Raw genomic sequence first — 17825 nt, forward strand, 5'->3', positions numbered from 1 at the left:
GCCAATTTAGTGGATAGGCATGATTGGGAGGTCATGATGGGTAAGAGCTGATGGAGGGAATTTGGCCAGGACACGGGGTTACACCCCTACCCTTTACAAAAAAGTGTCATAGGATTTTTTTGTGACCACAGAGAGTCAGGACCTCGGTTTAACATCTCATCCGAATGACGGCGCTCGCTGACAGTAGTGTCCCCTTCACTTCACAGGGGCATTAGGACTCACACAGACCATTGGTTGAATGCCTTTTTTGCCCTCACTAATGCCACTTCAAACAGCAGCCTAGTTTTTCCATGTGGTCTCCCATCAAAGTAATGACCAGGCTCAGCCCTGCTTAGTTACAGTGAGTAACTGGTCTTGGGCTGCAGGATGATATGGCTGTGGCAATGATTGGAAAGATTACAGAATTAAGGAATGCAAGGAAACAATGCCAATGCATTTCATATATAGGTCACACCTTGATAATAAAGTTGTTGTTTTTGTAGAAGGTGATTCTGTTAAAAGATGTTGGTCACATTATTCATTTTCTGGCAGTCATAGCAGAAACAAAAAAGTGTGGAATTTTGGGTCACAGACATTTTTACTTGATTCCTAAAGTCTTCAAGAAAGAATACATTGAATGTGATTGAACGGCTCCCCTGAATCTCTCCTGGCTCTAACTGTCAGATAAAGATTTCACTGTAGTTAATGGTCCTTTGTACCCTGTGCTGTGCAATATAGGGTTTTGAAAGCCTTTGGGAAGCTGAATAACTTTGCACCACCAAAGGCATATGGATAGTGAAATTGCAATTTTACCTACTAAGAATGCAGTTAAAAATAAGAAGACAGTAAAATTTCTATGGTCTGGTTCATAGCACTGCAGCCAATCTGTCACAGCCATCAGTCCCCCCTCTGTTTGGGGGTTGAACCTAACGCATGTGATATGCTGGTGTAATGTCCTTGTCATGACAGCTCCCTTACATTATCACAGAGGGAAACTGAAGTGGTAGATTAACCCTAACATAATTGTCCATAATTATTGTAATATATTAAGGTCTGAATTTAGCTTGTTCCTAAATTCCTGGAAAGATTGATTGGTAGTCTTTAATAAAATCAACCAAGACTATGTAAGCAACAGCACTGTTTATTATTTGCTCCCATTCAGAGATGAGCAGCACGTGAAGGCCAGGACATGACACATTTTGCTTACAATTCTTGTCTGAACATCACACTGTAACAAACTGCTTGCTTCTAAAGCAATGGCTTAAAGATGAGGGCTGGCAGATGGCTTTGCCTTCTGTTTGAGCATTAGGAATTCAGGGTGAGTCATCTTGCCGCTTCAGAGCTCACCCAGAAAGCCAGTGTAGAGATGTCCTGTGGACCACTCACAATTTTCCTGAAGACCACATGCAGCAGTGCTGACTCGAATATCAGAATTTTTTTTGTTGAAGAAGCTTACTCACTTTAGCCAATGCCTCAATGGATAAACAATTACGAGCATGGAAGCAGTTGCCAGGCAGGTTTTCTATGGGTTGACTTTTCTTAAGGTCAATTGTTTGTGGTTTTGTTTAGCTTGTATATATCAGGGCTGTTTAGACTTTGTTGACTTCAATACAACAGACTGTCTGGTATACAGTACAGTATAAGGTAAATTTTACGTGCACCTAGGTCTTTATGTAGTTTTGCATATCTTTTCTATAATACTTCACTTCCACCACACTTCCACATGCAACTCGAACAGCTGTCGTAACACTGTCCTTTAAACCATTGGATGCAAGAAGCAAAGGTCTATTCTTAGATTTCAAAACAAACCCTGTGCTTGCGGAGTGACCCCCTAAAATAGATATGGGAATATTCTTTACCTCGATATCTTGGCCAGCATTGAGAGAAACTGGAGATCAAGATTAATGGTGGTAGCCATGACATTATGCATGACAGTGTTTTTAGCACCAACGCTCTCAGCCTTGTTCTTTTGTTCTCTTTTGGATACCTGGCATGCTGCGCTTAGCATGGTTGAATTCAGGAACTAATGTTTAACTCTCGCCTTTTTTCACTTCACTGCATTAGAACATTCTCCTAAGGGACCGCTGGAGAGCAACCACTGGACCACTGCAGTGAAAATTTTTTCCCATATTTAGTCTTAGAGATGCACACTCCATTGTTGGTGCAGTCGGATGAAGAATTGACTATTCTTTATCAGAGACAAAGATCTACACGAGAGTGCTACTTAATATAAGCTATGGTTCCTTCCTTGACACTGCACACAGTTTTATGTGCATATCCTGAAACCGATACCAGGCATCTATATATAACTACTATAAAATGTTCTCCCATCATGTCAAGTCACATGTTGTCCACATGGTTATGTGAAGGGATAGTTTACAGAGGATTCTGGGGTTTCGACCGGCCCCTAGTGGTTAGTGTGAGCTCTTATTGTTTGACCTAGACTCATGACCTTTTCAACAGATGGAAACATGGAGTTGAAATCCTATTAACCCCAATATAACTTTAAAACACCTATTGATTCAACATGTATTAGTATCTTGCTTTGTGTATGGTTTCTAGAACAAACCAGTCTAGGACAACAGCATTAAGCTTGTGTCTGTCCAGTGAGTAACGAGAATAACACCAAGGACATCACAGCCACAGGTCAACCTTATTTCGAGCTTGCAGAAAATAACGGTCACTCTAAACATTCTCCCAATATTGCAAACAGTGTCTTCTGCCCTCACGCTCCAACAGAGTGAGCAGGAAAAGCATTTTTATTTAATTACAGTCATGGACGTCTACTAAGAGCTCAGACACTGACTGCTCTCAGTGAATTAGAAACAAGTTGGGTAGATGCCATCTTCCTCAGGCATTGTGATCTGTGTTTGTGGCCACTCAAGTCTAAAAAGACTCATTTTGCATCTTCGTCTCTCTGCCTTTTCCTTTTAACTTTGTCTCTCAGGTGTAATTGAACATATTCCCTTTATCCCGGCTGTGTCAGCTGGACAGATTGAACACATTAGACACAATAAGAGCAGCTGTACCTATAATCTGAAGCGTTTTGCATTATTTCACCTTTACGTCTTTATCAATGTCAGTTGGTACTTAGTAATCAAGGTGAGTTTGATGTTCCTCTTCGGCTGTTTGAGTTACCTAAGATACTGCCGTCTGGTTTCTGCCTGGAAACAGTGCTTGTATTGTCCTGCAGCCTCCCTCACGCGCAGTCGTGACTGCAGGTAAAATTACCTCAGTCTGAGGAATGGCGGACCCCCATTGGAGATAATGAGGGGTTGCGCTCATACAGTCTTGTGACAAAGTCTCTGCATTGCGTTATACAGTTGTGCGGGAAAATGTGACACCAGTCAACAACCTTATACACGTCTCTGAAACCTGAGACTAGTGCTCTCATTGTGTCAGTGAAATTGATCCAGGTTAGAAGCAGAGAAGGGAATTGCTGACTACCTTCTGGATCTCTATATGATTTCTTAGTTGTTATGTGTACTGCAGACTATTAATGTAGGCGCCTGTGCCTATATTTACTCCAGTGCTGTTGAGTATGCTTTCATGTTTGCTTTGGTGTGCATATTGAACTGTTGGTGACCTTGAGAGCTTTGGTTTCAGAGTGACTTAATGTCATATATTTAAACTGGAGATTATGTCCCTATTAGCCGCCTTAGACCAGATAAGAATATTATGTGTAAACAAGCAACGGTGAATAATGATATGCAATTACATGGATAATTATTTTACATCAATTGGGGCTTACAAGTGGATTTTCAAGCATGTGTTTTGCGCTATTAGCAGCACTTTGATGGTGATATAATATAAAATATATATTATGAGTGATAAGATCTTTAAAAACATACTCTTGTCTTGTACTCTTGACTTGTCAATGCTTTTTTTCTGCATCCAGTCCAAGGGTTTCCTATATCCTTTCCTGTATTAGGTTGCACTCAAACTATGCGCTTTTTCCAGTTTGTTTGATAAATGTGAGTGATCAGTTTCGGGCCAACTCTGGCCTGGTTGGAAGATGTGCCAGAGCGCAGTTCGGTTGGGCTTTGAAGCAGTACACTTGTAGTGTGAGTGCAAAGCGCCCGCCTGAACCAGAAACCGAAGACGCAATGTCACTTTCACTTTTAAGGGACTGTTACATATGGATTTATTAATGATTCTTACTTTTCAATAAATGCGAACTGTCATAGTTTATTAAAGACACAAACCCCTTGCTGCATGTCAAGCAAACCTTTAGCAAACCTCCTAATACGTGCAGCACGAGGACTTTTATGATAACCTATCACTGCATACCAAATGGCTAAAGCAATATAACTAAAGAAATCTTCACCGTGCTAAGCAAGAGTACTTCATTTCCTGTTAAACTGAACAGTCACATCATCGCTAACGTAAGCGTGCTCAGGTTCTGAAAGTAAAGATCCAGTGTGAGTGCGAGCCATCATGGGAGAGGGGAAGGGGACAACTGTGCTTTGGCATGGTTCAAGGCAACAGTGCCTTGTAAGAGTATGCCCTCATTTAGCATAGTCATGTTTTTGGTTATTGTTACATTTCTTTTTTTTCTTACTATTAAAACTCATCTAAGCAGTTATTCACCTTGACATTTACTCAACTTGTTGCTTTTCTCACATCCCTTACATTGCCTGTTTTTGGAATGCAGTAGTAGAGACTAGATAATTATTGGACACTGACAGACACAGTGTTGATGTAACATGATAAGAATAGCAAATTTCCTGTGCATGGGAAGTAGCTGCAAATTAATAACAGTTGCTGTGATTTTCTATTAAGTGCTCAAGCATCTCTTTACCCCTCCCTTTGGTCGCCCACTCTCCTAGATGACTTTATGGAAGAACGGATGCTGGCAGACTGTCCTATTAGAATCGTCTTCTAACCAAAACACCTATTTTTAGATCAGTGAGCTTGAATGAATTAGACATCAACGCTGATACTCATGCAGAAAAATGCCAATAAGTTATCATGCACTTATGGCCCCGCACTAACATTCTCATCATCTTCTCACAGGTTTCACCCCATGCATTATGCAATTCATGCATTTTCCAGAAATTTAGCACAATTTTCCAGCAATTTGATTGGTGTGGTGCAGCATCATCATATTTAATGTCCAAAAGACAGTGGTGATTTTAAATACCTCTTCTAGCCCTTCTCAGAGGATCATATTAATTAAGGATGTTATGAATATTATGTTATCAATTTTTGATTAATGTAGCCCTGTCATTCAGCTGAAGTGCATAACACCTGGGGCCCTCGTGAATCTACGTCAAGAGACTACTTATGTGGTTTGAACTAAGGATTTATTCAGCATTATAATGAGCCATATCTAAAAGACTATTAGGAAGGATCGCTCAGAAAGATCAAATAAGTGTCACAACATATTTTTCTTGAACACTAATCTTCAGCAACTTTAAAATCTGTGTGCCATAATGACCTTATTAAATATTTTTAAAGAATTGCTTTTTGTAGTGCAGCCAAACCCCCTACTGTCCAGTGACCGTTTGTTTTTCTTTTAATTAACCATTGTGATGTTTAGCCTCTCCTAACTTGTAGGTTCCTTACAACACCTCTAAATCTTGTTAAGGACTTACAAACATTGTGTGTCTATGGATTATCATGTGATGTCAGTTAAGAATGATTAGGCTGAAATAATGACCGTCATGCCTTAGACATGACATGTGACAGGAAGAACATAAGTGTGCGTCTGATGAAGAAAATATAAAGGAGGACATTCAATAGATATACCCTGAATTAGTTATTGTTAAATAGTTAATTAAATAGACTGGTTCGCATTGCCGGCAATAAGTCAGACTTGTTCCAAGTGCATGTTGGACTCCGGCAGGACTGCCCTTTGTCACCAATTCTGTTTATAATTTTATGGACAGAATTTTAGAGTAGTGGAGGAGTGTCAAGTATCTTGAAGTTTTGTTTATAAGTGAGAGAAGGATGGAACGTGAGATTGATAGGCAGATTGGTGCAGTGGCAGCAGTACTTCGGTCGATGTACTGGTCTGTTGTGGTAAAAAAGGAGCTGCGCCGAAAGGCGAAGTTCTCGATTTACTGGTAAATCTGGTTCCTACACTCTCCTATGGTCATTAGCTTTGGGTCATGACCGAAAAGACAAGATCTCGGATGGGTGACAGGGCGCCCCCTTATGGATATGGTGAGGAGCTCTGTCACCTGTGAGCAGCTCGGAGTAGAGCCGCTGCTCCTCCACACCGAGAGAAGTCAGCTGAGGTGGCTCAGGCATCTGTTTCGGATGCCTCCTGGACGCCTAACTAGGGAGGTATTCCAGGCATGTCCTATCGGGAGGTGGCCTCTGGGAAGACCCAGGACACGCTGGAGGGACTATGTCTCTCGGTTGGCCTGGGAACCCCTGGGTATCCCCCTGGAGAAGCTAGATGAAGTGTCTAGGGAGAGGGAAGTCTAGGGTTCTCTCCTAAGACTGCTGCCCCCACGACCCGGCCCCAGAAAAGTGGTAGAAAATACATCAATGAATGAATAAATAGTAAAAGAGTACATAGTTCCACAAACCATTGGTTAAAAAATGTGTTTTACTGTCAGTTTGAAATCAAAATTTACAATGTTTATTTTGCTAGGGCATTTTGTAAAATGAGCAATCAATCTGTGCAAGTTTGTCCCCTAAAAAAAAAAAGTTTGTTTTTGTAATCTTCAATCAATGTCTGACCAATTGTTTCTGCTTTCGGAGTGGCAATCCATCTCTATTGAGGTCAGTTTGGTGGCTTCATCCATAATATTTTCAACCACGTCCCACTTAACATTGTTTATCTACAAGGGAATTGCGCTAAAAAAAAAAAAAGCCTCTCCCACTACTAATTATTCAGTTACAGTTGAAATCAAATGAACATACCGAATTAAAAGTCTCAGCATCGTCCGGTTCTTTAAGGTTATTTTCTCGTTCATTTATAGTAATGCTTCCGAAGTCCATTTGAGTTTTGGACATGGAGTCTTTAAACATTTAAGCCTATTTTCCATTTCCCGTGTGAATCCAAAGTCACAACTGAACTGGCAGTCTATCAAAGTCCTGTCTCTAAGCACAGAATCCTCTTTCTAATCAGATCTCATTACTGTCCTACCTGGCTATAGTGGGGTCGGGTTTGAGGGCACTAGCTCCCAGACATCCCGTATAATAGCATCTCACTTGGACCAGCGACGCTGTCCTTGGTTTGCACTTGATACTCGTCTCAGCCTACAAGATGTAGACTGAGTTTGACGGCTAATCTGGAAACAATTAAGCAGGATTAAAATTGGGCTCAGTGGCTGTTAGCTTGCCTCTTAGAAAACATCCAATACACAGACTTGTCAAAGTGTTTTAATTGAATTACAACTCAATGTGCTTTATGATTTCCTAATGAAAGCTATACAGCGAGCGTTGAAGCAAATTTGCTGCATATGTAGATAGTTAATGATTTTAAGTGGTTAATATCTGATTATTGAAAAATTTAAATGGCAATGAATTGTCTAAATCCAAATCTTATACTGACTCAATGAGGTTCAGGGTCTTTATAACCCAGTGAAACTGTGAGAAAACTGAGGAGTGCACTGATTGTTTGTCATTTTTGATTGCATCAAACACTGTCTCAATGGGTGATTGTGAAACTTTGATTAGGATGTCTTAAGAAAGTAGAGAAATTTACTACATGGGAATTGTAAACAAATGTCTAAAGGATGAATGGGTTCAATAAGCACTAAACCTAAAGGGCTAGGCAGTTTTCTGAATGGGTAAGATAAAGGTGGCCTGCTGGGATAGCATGGTTTTTGGCACCTCTGACGGTTAATTTCTAGTAGGGTAGTAGAGTAAAAAAGGTTCATGGCCAATGAAGGATCATGAATCTAGCTTTTATTGGTCTCATTGAAACTGTACATGAGTGGCCCAGATCTTCCTTTAACTGCCCTACTTCTATTGGCCTGCTGTTAATTTAGGTTTGCAGTTAGGGCCTTGGTGGAATCTCCTCTAAAGATACAAAGAGCTAATTTATTTGTTTCGTCTTCAGTTAGCCACCAAATTGGCGTTTTGTTGCAGTCGGTTGTTACTGTTTACTACGGACTAACATCTTTATTTAATTTTCTGTCATGTGGGTAAAGGGTCAAGCAGTCAATGGAGGTCAACAGGATGCACGTTGCACTTTGTAAAACAGTTCCTACTGGAGAAACAGTACAACAAAATCCTTCCTGTTTGAAGCCAGCTACTGTTGCTACTACGCCCAAATTTATTTTATGGATTGAGTTGTGAGAGAATCCATTTAACAGCCCAGGCAGGATGTGTCTCAAAGGGCCGCATGTGTGCATGTCTGTGTCTTTGTTTCTGGGTAGGGAGGCTTAGAAGAGAGCCACTAGTTCCATCTGCGTTTGGCATGGGCAGCATTTAAAGCCTGGCCCGTCACAAGCAGCTTGTGTAAGAGCCAGTCATGAGACTGAGGATAACAGCTATATATAACATATCTTAGATAGCAGTAGGCTCAAAAGGGACAGGGCACCAGATAAGAACCTATTAGCTTGTAAATGCAAGGAATGAATGAGTAACCTGCAAGTTTACTAGAATACTAAGTGAATTGTGCTCGGATCAATCAGTCAGTCATTCTCTCTCTATCAGTGCAAACAAGCATCTAAGATAACAGTGGTATAGATTAGGGGTTCCCAAAATTTTCAGGCCACGACCCCCAAAATAACAATGCCAGTGATTTGAGACCCCCAATATTTTCTGAAGTGGTTATGACTATATAAACCTTGCAAACAACAACAACCACATATCAATAGGCTCAAGTCTATTCATTGTTTTTTGTTTTTGTTTTTTGTTTTGTAGATCGCCACTTGGAGACTATCAAGGAGACTATGTTCATTTGCGGATTTGGGGGAAATATCTAATTGCGATTTTCTTTGACAGACATTATGATTTCGATTTGATTTGCGATTTAATTTTTTTGTTAAGCTTCAGCTCAATCACACTCATATAGCTGCCTGTGGTGCTTTGTTAGGTGCTTGTTGCTGTATTTTTTTGTGCTGGCAACAATTCTACGACAGCTCTTAAAAATTACCTGTTTTTGTTCGATGTCTGTGACTTTGAAAATAAATAAATTTCCATATTACCAACGTTCTGTTTTTCTTTAATATTAATATGTCTATTAATGCTTTTGAAGCAGCAGACGCCATCATCCCACTCGTTCGCACTTTCTTATTTTTATTTATTTCCATATAGAATTCTGCATAGTTCTGTTGCACTATTCTGATTGGGCAGAACGAAAGTGAGCTCATTGTATGTTATTGTATGTATTGGCTATAACATGCAACATGAAACGTGAAGTAAGTTCAGAAGATCAAGAACGATAGTAAAAAGTTGTTTCTCACTTTGGAACTTTTTGTTTAAGACAATTTAACTGTAGGGCTGCTTTACTGACCCCAACTGAGCTGGACAAGGAAGACAATGGCAAGAAAATCAAACTTCATAATTTGGTAGAAATGGATTAGTTCATATAAATCTAAACAAATTTTCAAGTCATTTTCCAAAAAACATCAAGTAGTTATATGTTCCTGTGAGATTAGGTGGTGAGGTCCTGGGCCGGTGTAAGATTCTGATAGTATGATAACCTTGGTAAAAAATATCACGGTTTCACGGTTTTACTATATTTTAAATGTCTGGATAAAAAGCTAAAACTTTTTCCCCTTTGAACACAATATATTTTGTTTTGAGAAACTTTTAAAATATTTTGGAGCAGTAAACACGTCAGGTTAAATAATTAAAATGACTCATTGACTTCTGCTGTTTTCGTTACGTCTAAAACCTAACAATTTAAAACGGCGTCTTGGATAACCTTTCTGCTGAAGAAACCGCGGTATGCCTTGAAAACAGTTAACCCATGCCTAGTCTTGTTATTTATCAAAAGCTGCGTTTGATTGCCCTATAGTAGAAATGACAAAAAATCTCAGAAAGGTCACACTTTGTGTCTTTTCTTTTGCTTTTTACATGCTTTCCCTCTAATTATCCTTAAACGTATTCATAAAACTCCCTAGATGCCTTAAAAGTATGCCCAGGGACTGACAGTACACTGTCAACAGTGGGTCAACCTTGTTTCGTTGTGTTTTGAAGTTCAGATCCTCTGGCACCACATGCTTTTTGTAACATGCAGAATACATTAACGCTGATGCAGTAAACCTATATGCTGTTATCTCAGTGTGCCCTTGGACTTATTCTTGCTGTACACACTCTTATACGTCAGTTATATACGCAAATCACCCCTCACTCCCCTGTTTTCATGTGTAATGACCTTTCTTGTTTTGAGAGATTCATGGAACAGTTTTTTTTTTTTAATGGAGAGTGAATGGAAAGGTCATTCTTTACTACACAGATCACTGATTAGTCTTTACCGTTTTTGCCTTGAGTAGGTCAGCTACGCTCATTAACTTTTGCTCATTTAATAGCATCAGTCTAGCGCTAACTGGTGGGACATGTCTTTTTTTCTGCATTAAATGTGACTGAATTTGGCTCCCTCCTAATAGCATGTTCATGCAGAGAGGTCTGGGTACAGCCGACTCGACTGTTAATGGGGTGAACGGGTGGGTTTTATCAGCGTGTGAGTTATGCAGACGATTCCAGCACGTGTGAACAGCACCACTGCTGCTCTCTTTCACGAAACGTGTGCACCAGATAAGAGGTCACATCAGCAGCAGTGGAGCTGCATGGATTCTGTTTGCATTTGCATTGAGGTTGGGCGGTATGACCCAGATTTTTACGTTCATTTTATGAGATACTTTATAATAATCTAACACGGCATCTCTGCTGTATGATGTTTTTTGTTATGGCAATTGATATTTAGTGATGTAACGTGTATATATTGATTGTCATACCAATGTACTGACAGTATAACCGGAACAGCAAAGTCACTTTTGCTTTTTCGTCATACTGTCATGATGCCCAGCCCTACAATTGCAGCACACACACGCACACACACACTCGCGCTTGTGACCTTAAACCTTCAGAGCCCAAGGAGCTTTTTATTGATTGAAATTGAGACTCTCCATAACACAGAAAAAAAGAGAGCGAGAGAATAAAAAGATTGATTAGCCGCAGCTCTTGTGCTCCTGGGGAAGGGGTCTCGGAGGATGGAGATGAGTCAGTGGTGTGTGAGTAGGATGCGAGGAGAGTGCTAAGTGTGTGTGTGTATGTGTGTGTTTGCTTGCTCTGTGTGCATGTTGGATGATAGGCAAACACCTTCATTACACTTGCACATGCACAGCACCTTCAGAGCATCTTAAGTAGTTCCTTTAAAACGCTGCAGGCAGGAATAGATTTCCAGTTACATTTTCACATTTGCACAAACTGTACTGCTTTGAATCCTTTTGATGGTGATTTTAAATGTGCATTAATTTCACAACCACATCTCACAGTGTTTTTGTAAATGGTGCAAATTTCACATTTTTCTGGCTAGATTTTGAATAACATGAAATGTTTCATTGTATATAAAACGTTGGAAAACATTTGCGTCTTTAATAACATGGTATACATGCTAAACATTAATAATAATAGATAATAGATATGTAGAAATTGTACACTCATTGACCAATTTATTAGGGACACCTTACTAGTACCAGGTTGGACCCATTTTTTGCCTTCAAAACTGCTTTAATCCTTCATGGCATAGATTCAACAAGGTACTGGAAATATTATTCAGAGATTTTAGCCCATATTGGCATGATAGCATCACACAGTTGCTGCAGATTTGTCGGCTGAACATCCAGGATGTGAATCTCCCATTCCACCACATCCCAAAGCTGCACTATTGGATTGAGAACTGGTGACTGTGCAGGCCATTTTAGTACAGTGAACTCATTGTCATGTTGAAAAAACCAGTCTGAGATGATTCACGCTTTTTGACATGATAGGTAAACTGTGGTAAAAAAAAGAGATGGACATGATCAGCAACAATATTTAGGTAGACTGTGGCATTGACTTGATGCTCGATTGGTACTAATGGGACTAAAGTGCGGCCTTAACCGTTGATACAAGGCAGGGTGGATCCATGCTTTTGTGTTCCAAATTCTGACCCTACCATCTAAATGTCGCAGCAGACTCATCAGACCAGGCAAAGTTTTTTCCAATCTTCTATTGTCCAATTTTGGTGAGCCTGTGCGAGCTGTAGCCTCGGTTTCCTGTTTTTGACTGACAGGAGTTGCACCCACTGTCGTCTTTTGCTGTTGTAGCCCATCCGCCTCATGGTTGGACGGGTTGTACATTCAGAGATGCTCTGCTGCATGCCTCGGTTGTAGTGGTTATTTATAGCCTGGCCATACTCCTCTGACCTCTGGCATCAACAAGGCATTTGGGCCCACAGACCTGCCACTTACTGGATATTTTCTTTTTTGGACCATTCTCTGTATACTCTAGAGAAGATTGTGCATGAAAAAGCCCGTAGATCAGCAGTTTCTGAAATACAGCCAACAACCAAGCCTCATTCAAAGTCACTTAAATATCCTTTCTTCCATCTTGACCATGTCTACATGCTGGAGTGCATTGAGTTGCTGCTATGTGATTGGCTGATTAGAAATTTGCGTTAACGAGCAATTGTATCCAATAAAATGGGCGGTGAGTGTATATAATATACAGATCGATAGATTGATATATATATATATATATATATATATATATATATATATATATATTCTCTAGTCTCACAGTTTTCAGCACTAGATTTCATCTGAAGAATTTTTCAACAATAGCTTAGTGAGGCAGATTAAAATGCTGCAGATATAATAAGATTGGGCTAAAACGGTGCAGAGGTATAGGCTACAGTATGTGACCTCATTTCATCAGAGCTCAGCAGCTGGTAATAGGTGCTTTAGTGACTCTCTTTGTAAAATCTTTGCTATTTGATTCATGTGGTTTGCTGCATTTTAAAACAGCAGTTCGGCGAGCTGACATAAATGGCGCCCTGCTTATTTTGCACTGACTTGAGCAGGCCCAGTGTAAGAAAAGAAAGGGAACTGAATAAGCGCAATCATCAGCTTTGTGAAACAGAGAGGGCAGAATTCGTGCACGCAGTCATCAAAAATGCATCACAGTAGCCCTGTAGAATATTCATTATACGACCTCCTGTAAACCGAGGCAGCATTGCACCTGGTGTCCTCCAGGTATCATCTCCACAAGCAGACAGGCGCTAGCCAAATGATCTGAGTGCAAAATGCAAAGCTCCATCGGTCACATGGAGATATTAAGGCATGTGTGGTTTTCTACTGTACCCCTGGGGTTTAGACCACTTCCCTTCTCACAGTACTTATTGACACAGACACACACGCATGGGTTCTTTGTATCGCTCACACGCATACACTTTGTCTCTCTTCCCTATCACACATGCAAAGATGTGATAAACTTCATGTTTTCAAAATCAACCAATCTGTTGGTTGCATGAACAGCAAGTCATAACTGATCTCTTTTAAGGAAGCCCTATAAAATGAAACTGATTTGCATTCACCTAACCACAATCAGATGCAGGGAACTTTATGTAAGACGCCTGTTCAGAAGTGGTTAGATGGAGTTGAACAGAAAGCAGGGGTCTTGAGAAAAGTGTTTTTGAAACTAATTTTAGCATGAAACACTCAGAGCAGGCTATAGCAGTGCTGCTTTAAAGGCACAAAACCCTGCAAGAGGGTTTTACCTTGAAAACAGTCTAAAAGCTAAAGTGTGCGGACTGTCAGCTGGTTAAATAAAGTGCAGCCGCTCTCAATATCAAACTTCAGACAAAAACTCTACATCCAAATCCTATATTTTCTTTTCAGAATATGAAGAAATTGTTTAAAATATCGGTTAGAATTGAGTTGTTAGTGTGGCTTTATGTAGTGCATGGTCTGACAATTGGATGTGTTAATAAATTGGAATTAGGAGCAAAAATGTTGCCATTTTCATTTGCATACAGACTATAAAGCATATTTTAGCTGCATAGTAGCTTCATGTACCTTTTCTGTTTTTAAAAACATATGGGCTAAATGTCATGTTAGAAAAGTTGAAGCGCAATAGATAATCCATAAAAGACAGTATATTGGCTATGACAAGATGTCAATGGTAGTCTAACACCTGGTATTCTGAACTGGGACTTTGTATAGCTTTTTCTGATCTTCTTATGTAATATTGGGAAATACACAATGTGCTTTTTACATTTTTTTTCTTTCAAATCAAATTATTTCAGAGTACAAAGTTTAAATCACAATGAAAATGTGTTCACGTGTGTCAAATTGGACCACATTTGACCATAATGCATGTTTACATTATAAAAGCAACTCTAAAACCGATCAACAGTGGACTAAGTTTCAAACCTATTTACACTACCTTTACTAGTGGCCCTGTCTGAAATGCTTGCGTAGTGTAGAAGTTCGTAGGAGGTCCCATGTGTCATTTTTACGCTCAGTAGTGTGATGCAGGGTCTAAACAACATACAACTCTGAAGTCCTTGCGAAAGACCAATCAGACAAGGGATGGGCGGAGTTCACAATACTGATGGACAAACATCATGTAGATGAAATAATCAGTGTCAGTATTTAATAGAGTTGTCAAAAGTATCGAATTTTGGTACCAGTCAATAGTGAAATTTTAAAAACAACTTTTTTTGCCAACATTTCAGGGCTTATGTGTGGCATTTCTTTCAAAATGAAGGCAGAATGGAGTTTTAAGGTTTTGGTGGTTAAATTCAAGATTTCATCTAAGGTTCCAGGGATGTTACGTTTAGTCACACATTCTTTGTTGATATCTTACATTGGTTAAATATTTTAAAACCCACAGACAGATACATAGAGTGACTATTTGCTTTAGTCTGTGAACAAAAAAAATGGAAATGTTGATATGAGATTTCTGGCTGAAAACATTGACATAAAACTAGTCGATTTTTGCATAAATAGTTAACCTCTGTGCCTTATTCTTGATATATGCATATTAGAATGATACTTTTTAGTATATCACTCCCACAGCAAACCCCAAAACCCATAGCTTTGTTTTTTGTTTTTTATTTATTTAAGGATGTGCAACCATCGCTAAATCCTAGCTTAGCTTTTCATCTTCTTTCGACTCTCAGTTCATTAGTCCTAATGAAGTTGTGCTGAGAGTTAGTACTAATTCAGATGACTGTTACAAGCTCAGGATCTCCACAGTCACGGCATGTCTATTGATTTCCCAGCGTTTACAGCGGAGTGCATTCTTTTCAGATGTGTCCTCTGATGTTGGCCTCCTGACCTGTCATTTTTTTTTCTTTCTGTCGTTCTCAGTATGGGGAAGAGGAGGTCTGCTCAGACCGCCTGGATGCTGACTTCCCTGACTTTGACCTCTCGCAGCTGGACGCCAGTGATTTTGACTCAGTGAACTGCCTCAGTGAGCTGCATTGGTGCAATGAGCAATCAGATCACTCCCCTGCCTCCATACAGTACAGCGCTGGAGACCCAGAGCTATTCGAGGTGGGAAAGCTCACACTCATTGCTTAATCTTGAGCTGATTAGTGGTATAGGTTAGGAAATCATCTCTATTACTGTTACTTATAGTTAAAGTTTCTGATCCTACTATTTTATTGTTTTTACATTGACCGTAATCGTGTTAGCCCTTTGTAGATCCTCGTCCCAAATGGTACCCTTGATGTTGCAGTCTCGGCACAACCACATGTTGCAGCACAACCTTTGTGCTTTCACTACCCAACAAACTATTCAGTATTATGCAATGTTTGGACTTGGGGACAGCCTGAGTGGATTAAGAGGGCAATATGAAAAAGGGCCTTAGGTTCTTGGAAAAATGGTAGCCTTAAATGGATAATTCATCAAAAATGTAATTCTCTTACTGTGTACAGTACAATCCTTCATTCCAGATGTTCTTTAATTTTTGAAGTGCAAATTAGTATATGAAGATATTTTAAATATTATTTAATCATTTTGTTTATTAATTGCATTTCCATTTAACAATTTTATGGATCAAAAAGTACAAACAGACATCCTTATCGTAATCCTTATGAACAGATCAAGACAAATTTTAGACAAATTATCTTTTATCTTTTTTATTACTTATGACTTAAGAAGGGGGCACTGATATTCATTTGAGGTTTAAAGTAGAAGTAGAGTAAGAAGCCGATCACACCGAACATGCGAAAAAAAAAAAAGTGAGGCGCACTGCATACACTTTTTTTGTCCTTAGGCAACAACTGAATCAGCTGCCTACTGTGCGCGAGTGTTGCTGTTCATATTGGTATAATTTTAATATTTAATAATATTGTGATATTCAAGATTTGTGAAGTCATACAGCTCCAGATAACTCAAAACAGTATCTACTAGTCTCTCCTCTATCTTCAAAAGTCTCCGTAGTCATCTTGACAACACAAACACCACCTCTGCTTTTATTTGATTGGAAAATAAAAAGATTCGACTGCAGTAACACACTTTTTCCGCTCAAAGTTGACTTTTTCAACAACAAACACAGTGCGCAACAGCAAAAGTGTGAGGCGCAGCAAATGGTTAAAATGTGAGGTGTGCAGCATAAGCTGTGCGCAAACGCTCTCGACCATTAGTAAATCATTCAAATGATGCACCTGTCAACGCAAAAACCACGTTTGGTGTGATCTGCCCCTAAGTGATATCAGAATTGTATTGTTTGGTTAAAGCATTGTTTGGTTTATTCCAGTAGATATGTTACTGAATGATTGACTGATTTGACTGTATGACTAAATTTCATTGCTAGGGTTTGGATTTATGATTCAATTCTATTCAATTTATGTTTATTTCTATAGTGCTTTTCACAATGTAGATTGTGTCAGTGTAAATGATGTTTGCATGGGTGTTGCAGATTCGTTTAAGCTGAAACTTTTTAATTGAATTGCCATTCTTTAATGTTTCTGCCTCAAAAACAGATGAAAAACATATTCAGACACATGTTCTAAGGGCAAGTTTCTTGATTTTGCTTCACAGCAGATTTACCTTTATTTGTTTCTTGCTGTTGTAGGAAGAAAATGCGGCCCTGCTCGCTGCCCTCACAGACAGCCTGGACGGCATTGTTGAGGACGGAGTCGGGGGTCTGTCTGTGTTCCCTTCCCTGGGGGACGAACCTGAGGAGGGCGAAGAGGAGGAAGATGACCTCCCTATGGAGAGTGAGCCCCTCCCTGGCTCAATGAGCCCAGAGACAGAAGACCCATCTCTAGTAAGAACCCTTCCTTCCTGTTTAAGGTGGATATGGATGGGCCTCTGACTACCCCACAGCATGGGTATGATAGGCAACACAGGTCTGAATTTTTCTCATTTTGGGCTTTTTTTGTTTCTTTTTTAAGCAACCGATCTAACAAGAATCCTCTCCACAGGCAAGGATGTGGAGAACGTGGACACACTTTATGTGGATCTTTTTGCTTCGGCTTTTTTCTAGCTTTTCATTTTCCAACTCATCCCACTCCTCTTATCTTTCTCTCAGCCTTATAAGAAAGTACTGTGGCGGTACCATGGCACAGTGATGTCTTCAGATGGCAAAAAATGGACACTTTGGTATATTCCATGGCAATAGATAATCAAATAATCCTGAAAAATGGCTAACACAAGAATATTAAGTAGCAAGGCATGGGCCGGTATAAGATTTTGAGGGTATGAAAACCTTGGATAATAATATCACTATATTAGGGTATCAATATATTATATCAATATATTAGGGTATTGTGATTACTGCTCTAAAATAAGTTCTTTTTAAATGTCTGGGTAATAAAAACCAAAACGTTTTCCCCTCTGAACACAATACATTTTATTTTGAGATATTTTGGAGCAGGAAACATGTCTGACTAAATAATTCAAATAAATCATTGACCTCTGCTGTCTTTGTTAGTTTCA

At 39.5% G+C, this 17825-nt stretch overlaps 1 protein-coding gene across 2 annotated transcripts in view; it reads left to right on the forward strand.

The window, feature by feature from the left end:
* Positions 1–17825, forward strand: part of ppargc1b (peroxisome proliferator-activated receptor gamma, coactivator 1 beta) — a 62335-nt gene that overhangs the window by 22832 nt on the left and 21678 nt on the right. The window contains exons 2-3 of one of the 2 annotated variants that reach the window (XM_087281490.1): positions 15249–15434; positions 16960–17236. Coding sequence is in view for 1 of the 2 variants with exons in the window: in XM_087281489.1 (XP_087137615.1) it covers positions 15249–15434; positions 16960–17154 (381 nt within the window). In the remaining variant the exon portion in view is untranslated. The remainder of the gene's footprint in view (positions 1–15248; positions 15435–16959; positions 17237–17825) is intronic. The other variant, XM_087281489.1, reaches the window with a different exon arrangement.

Source organism: Danio rerio, chromosome 14 (genome assembly GCF_052040795.2).
Source record: "Danio rerio strain M-AB ecotype USA chromosome 14, GRCz13ab, whole genome shotgun sequence".
NCBI classification, from domain to species: Eukaryota; Metazoa; Chordata; class Actinopteri; order Cypriniformes; family Danionidae; genus Danio; species Danio rerio.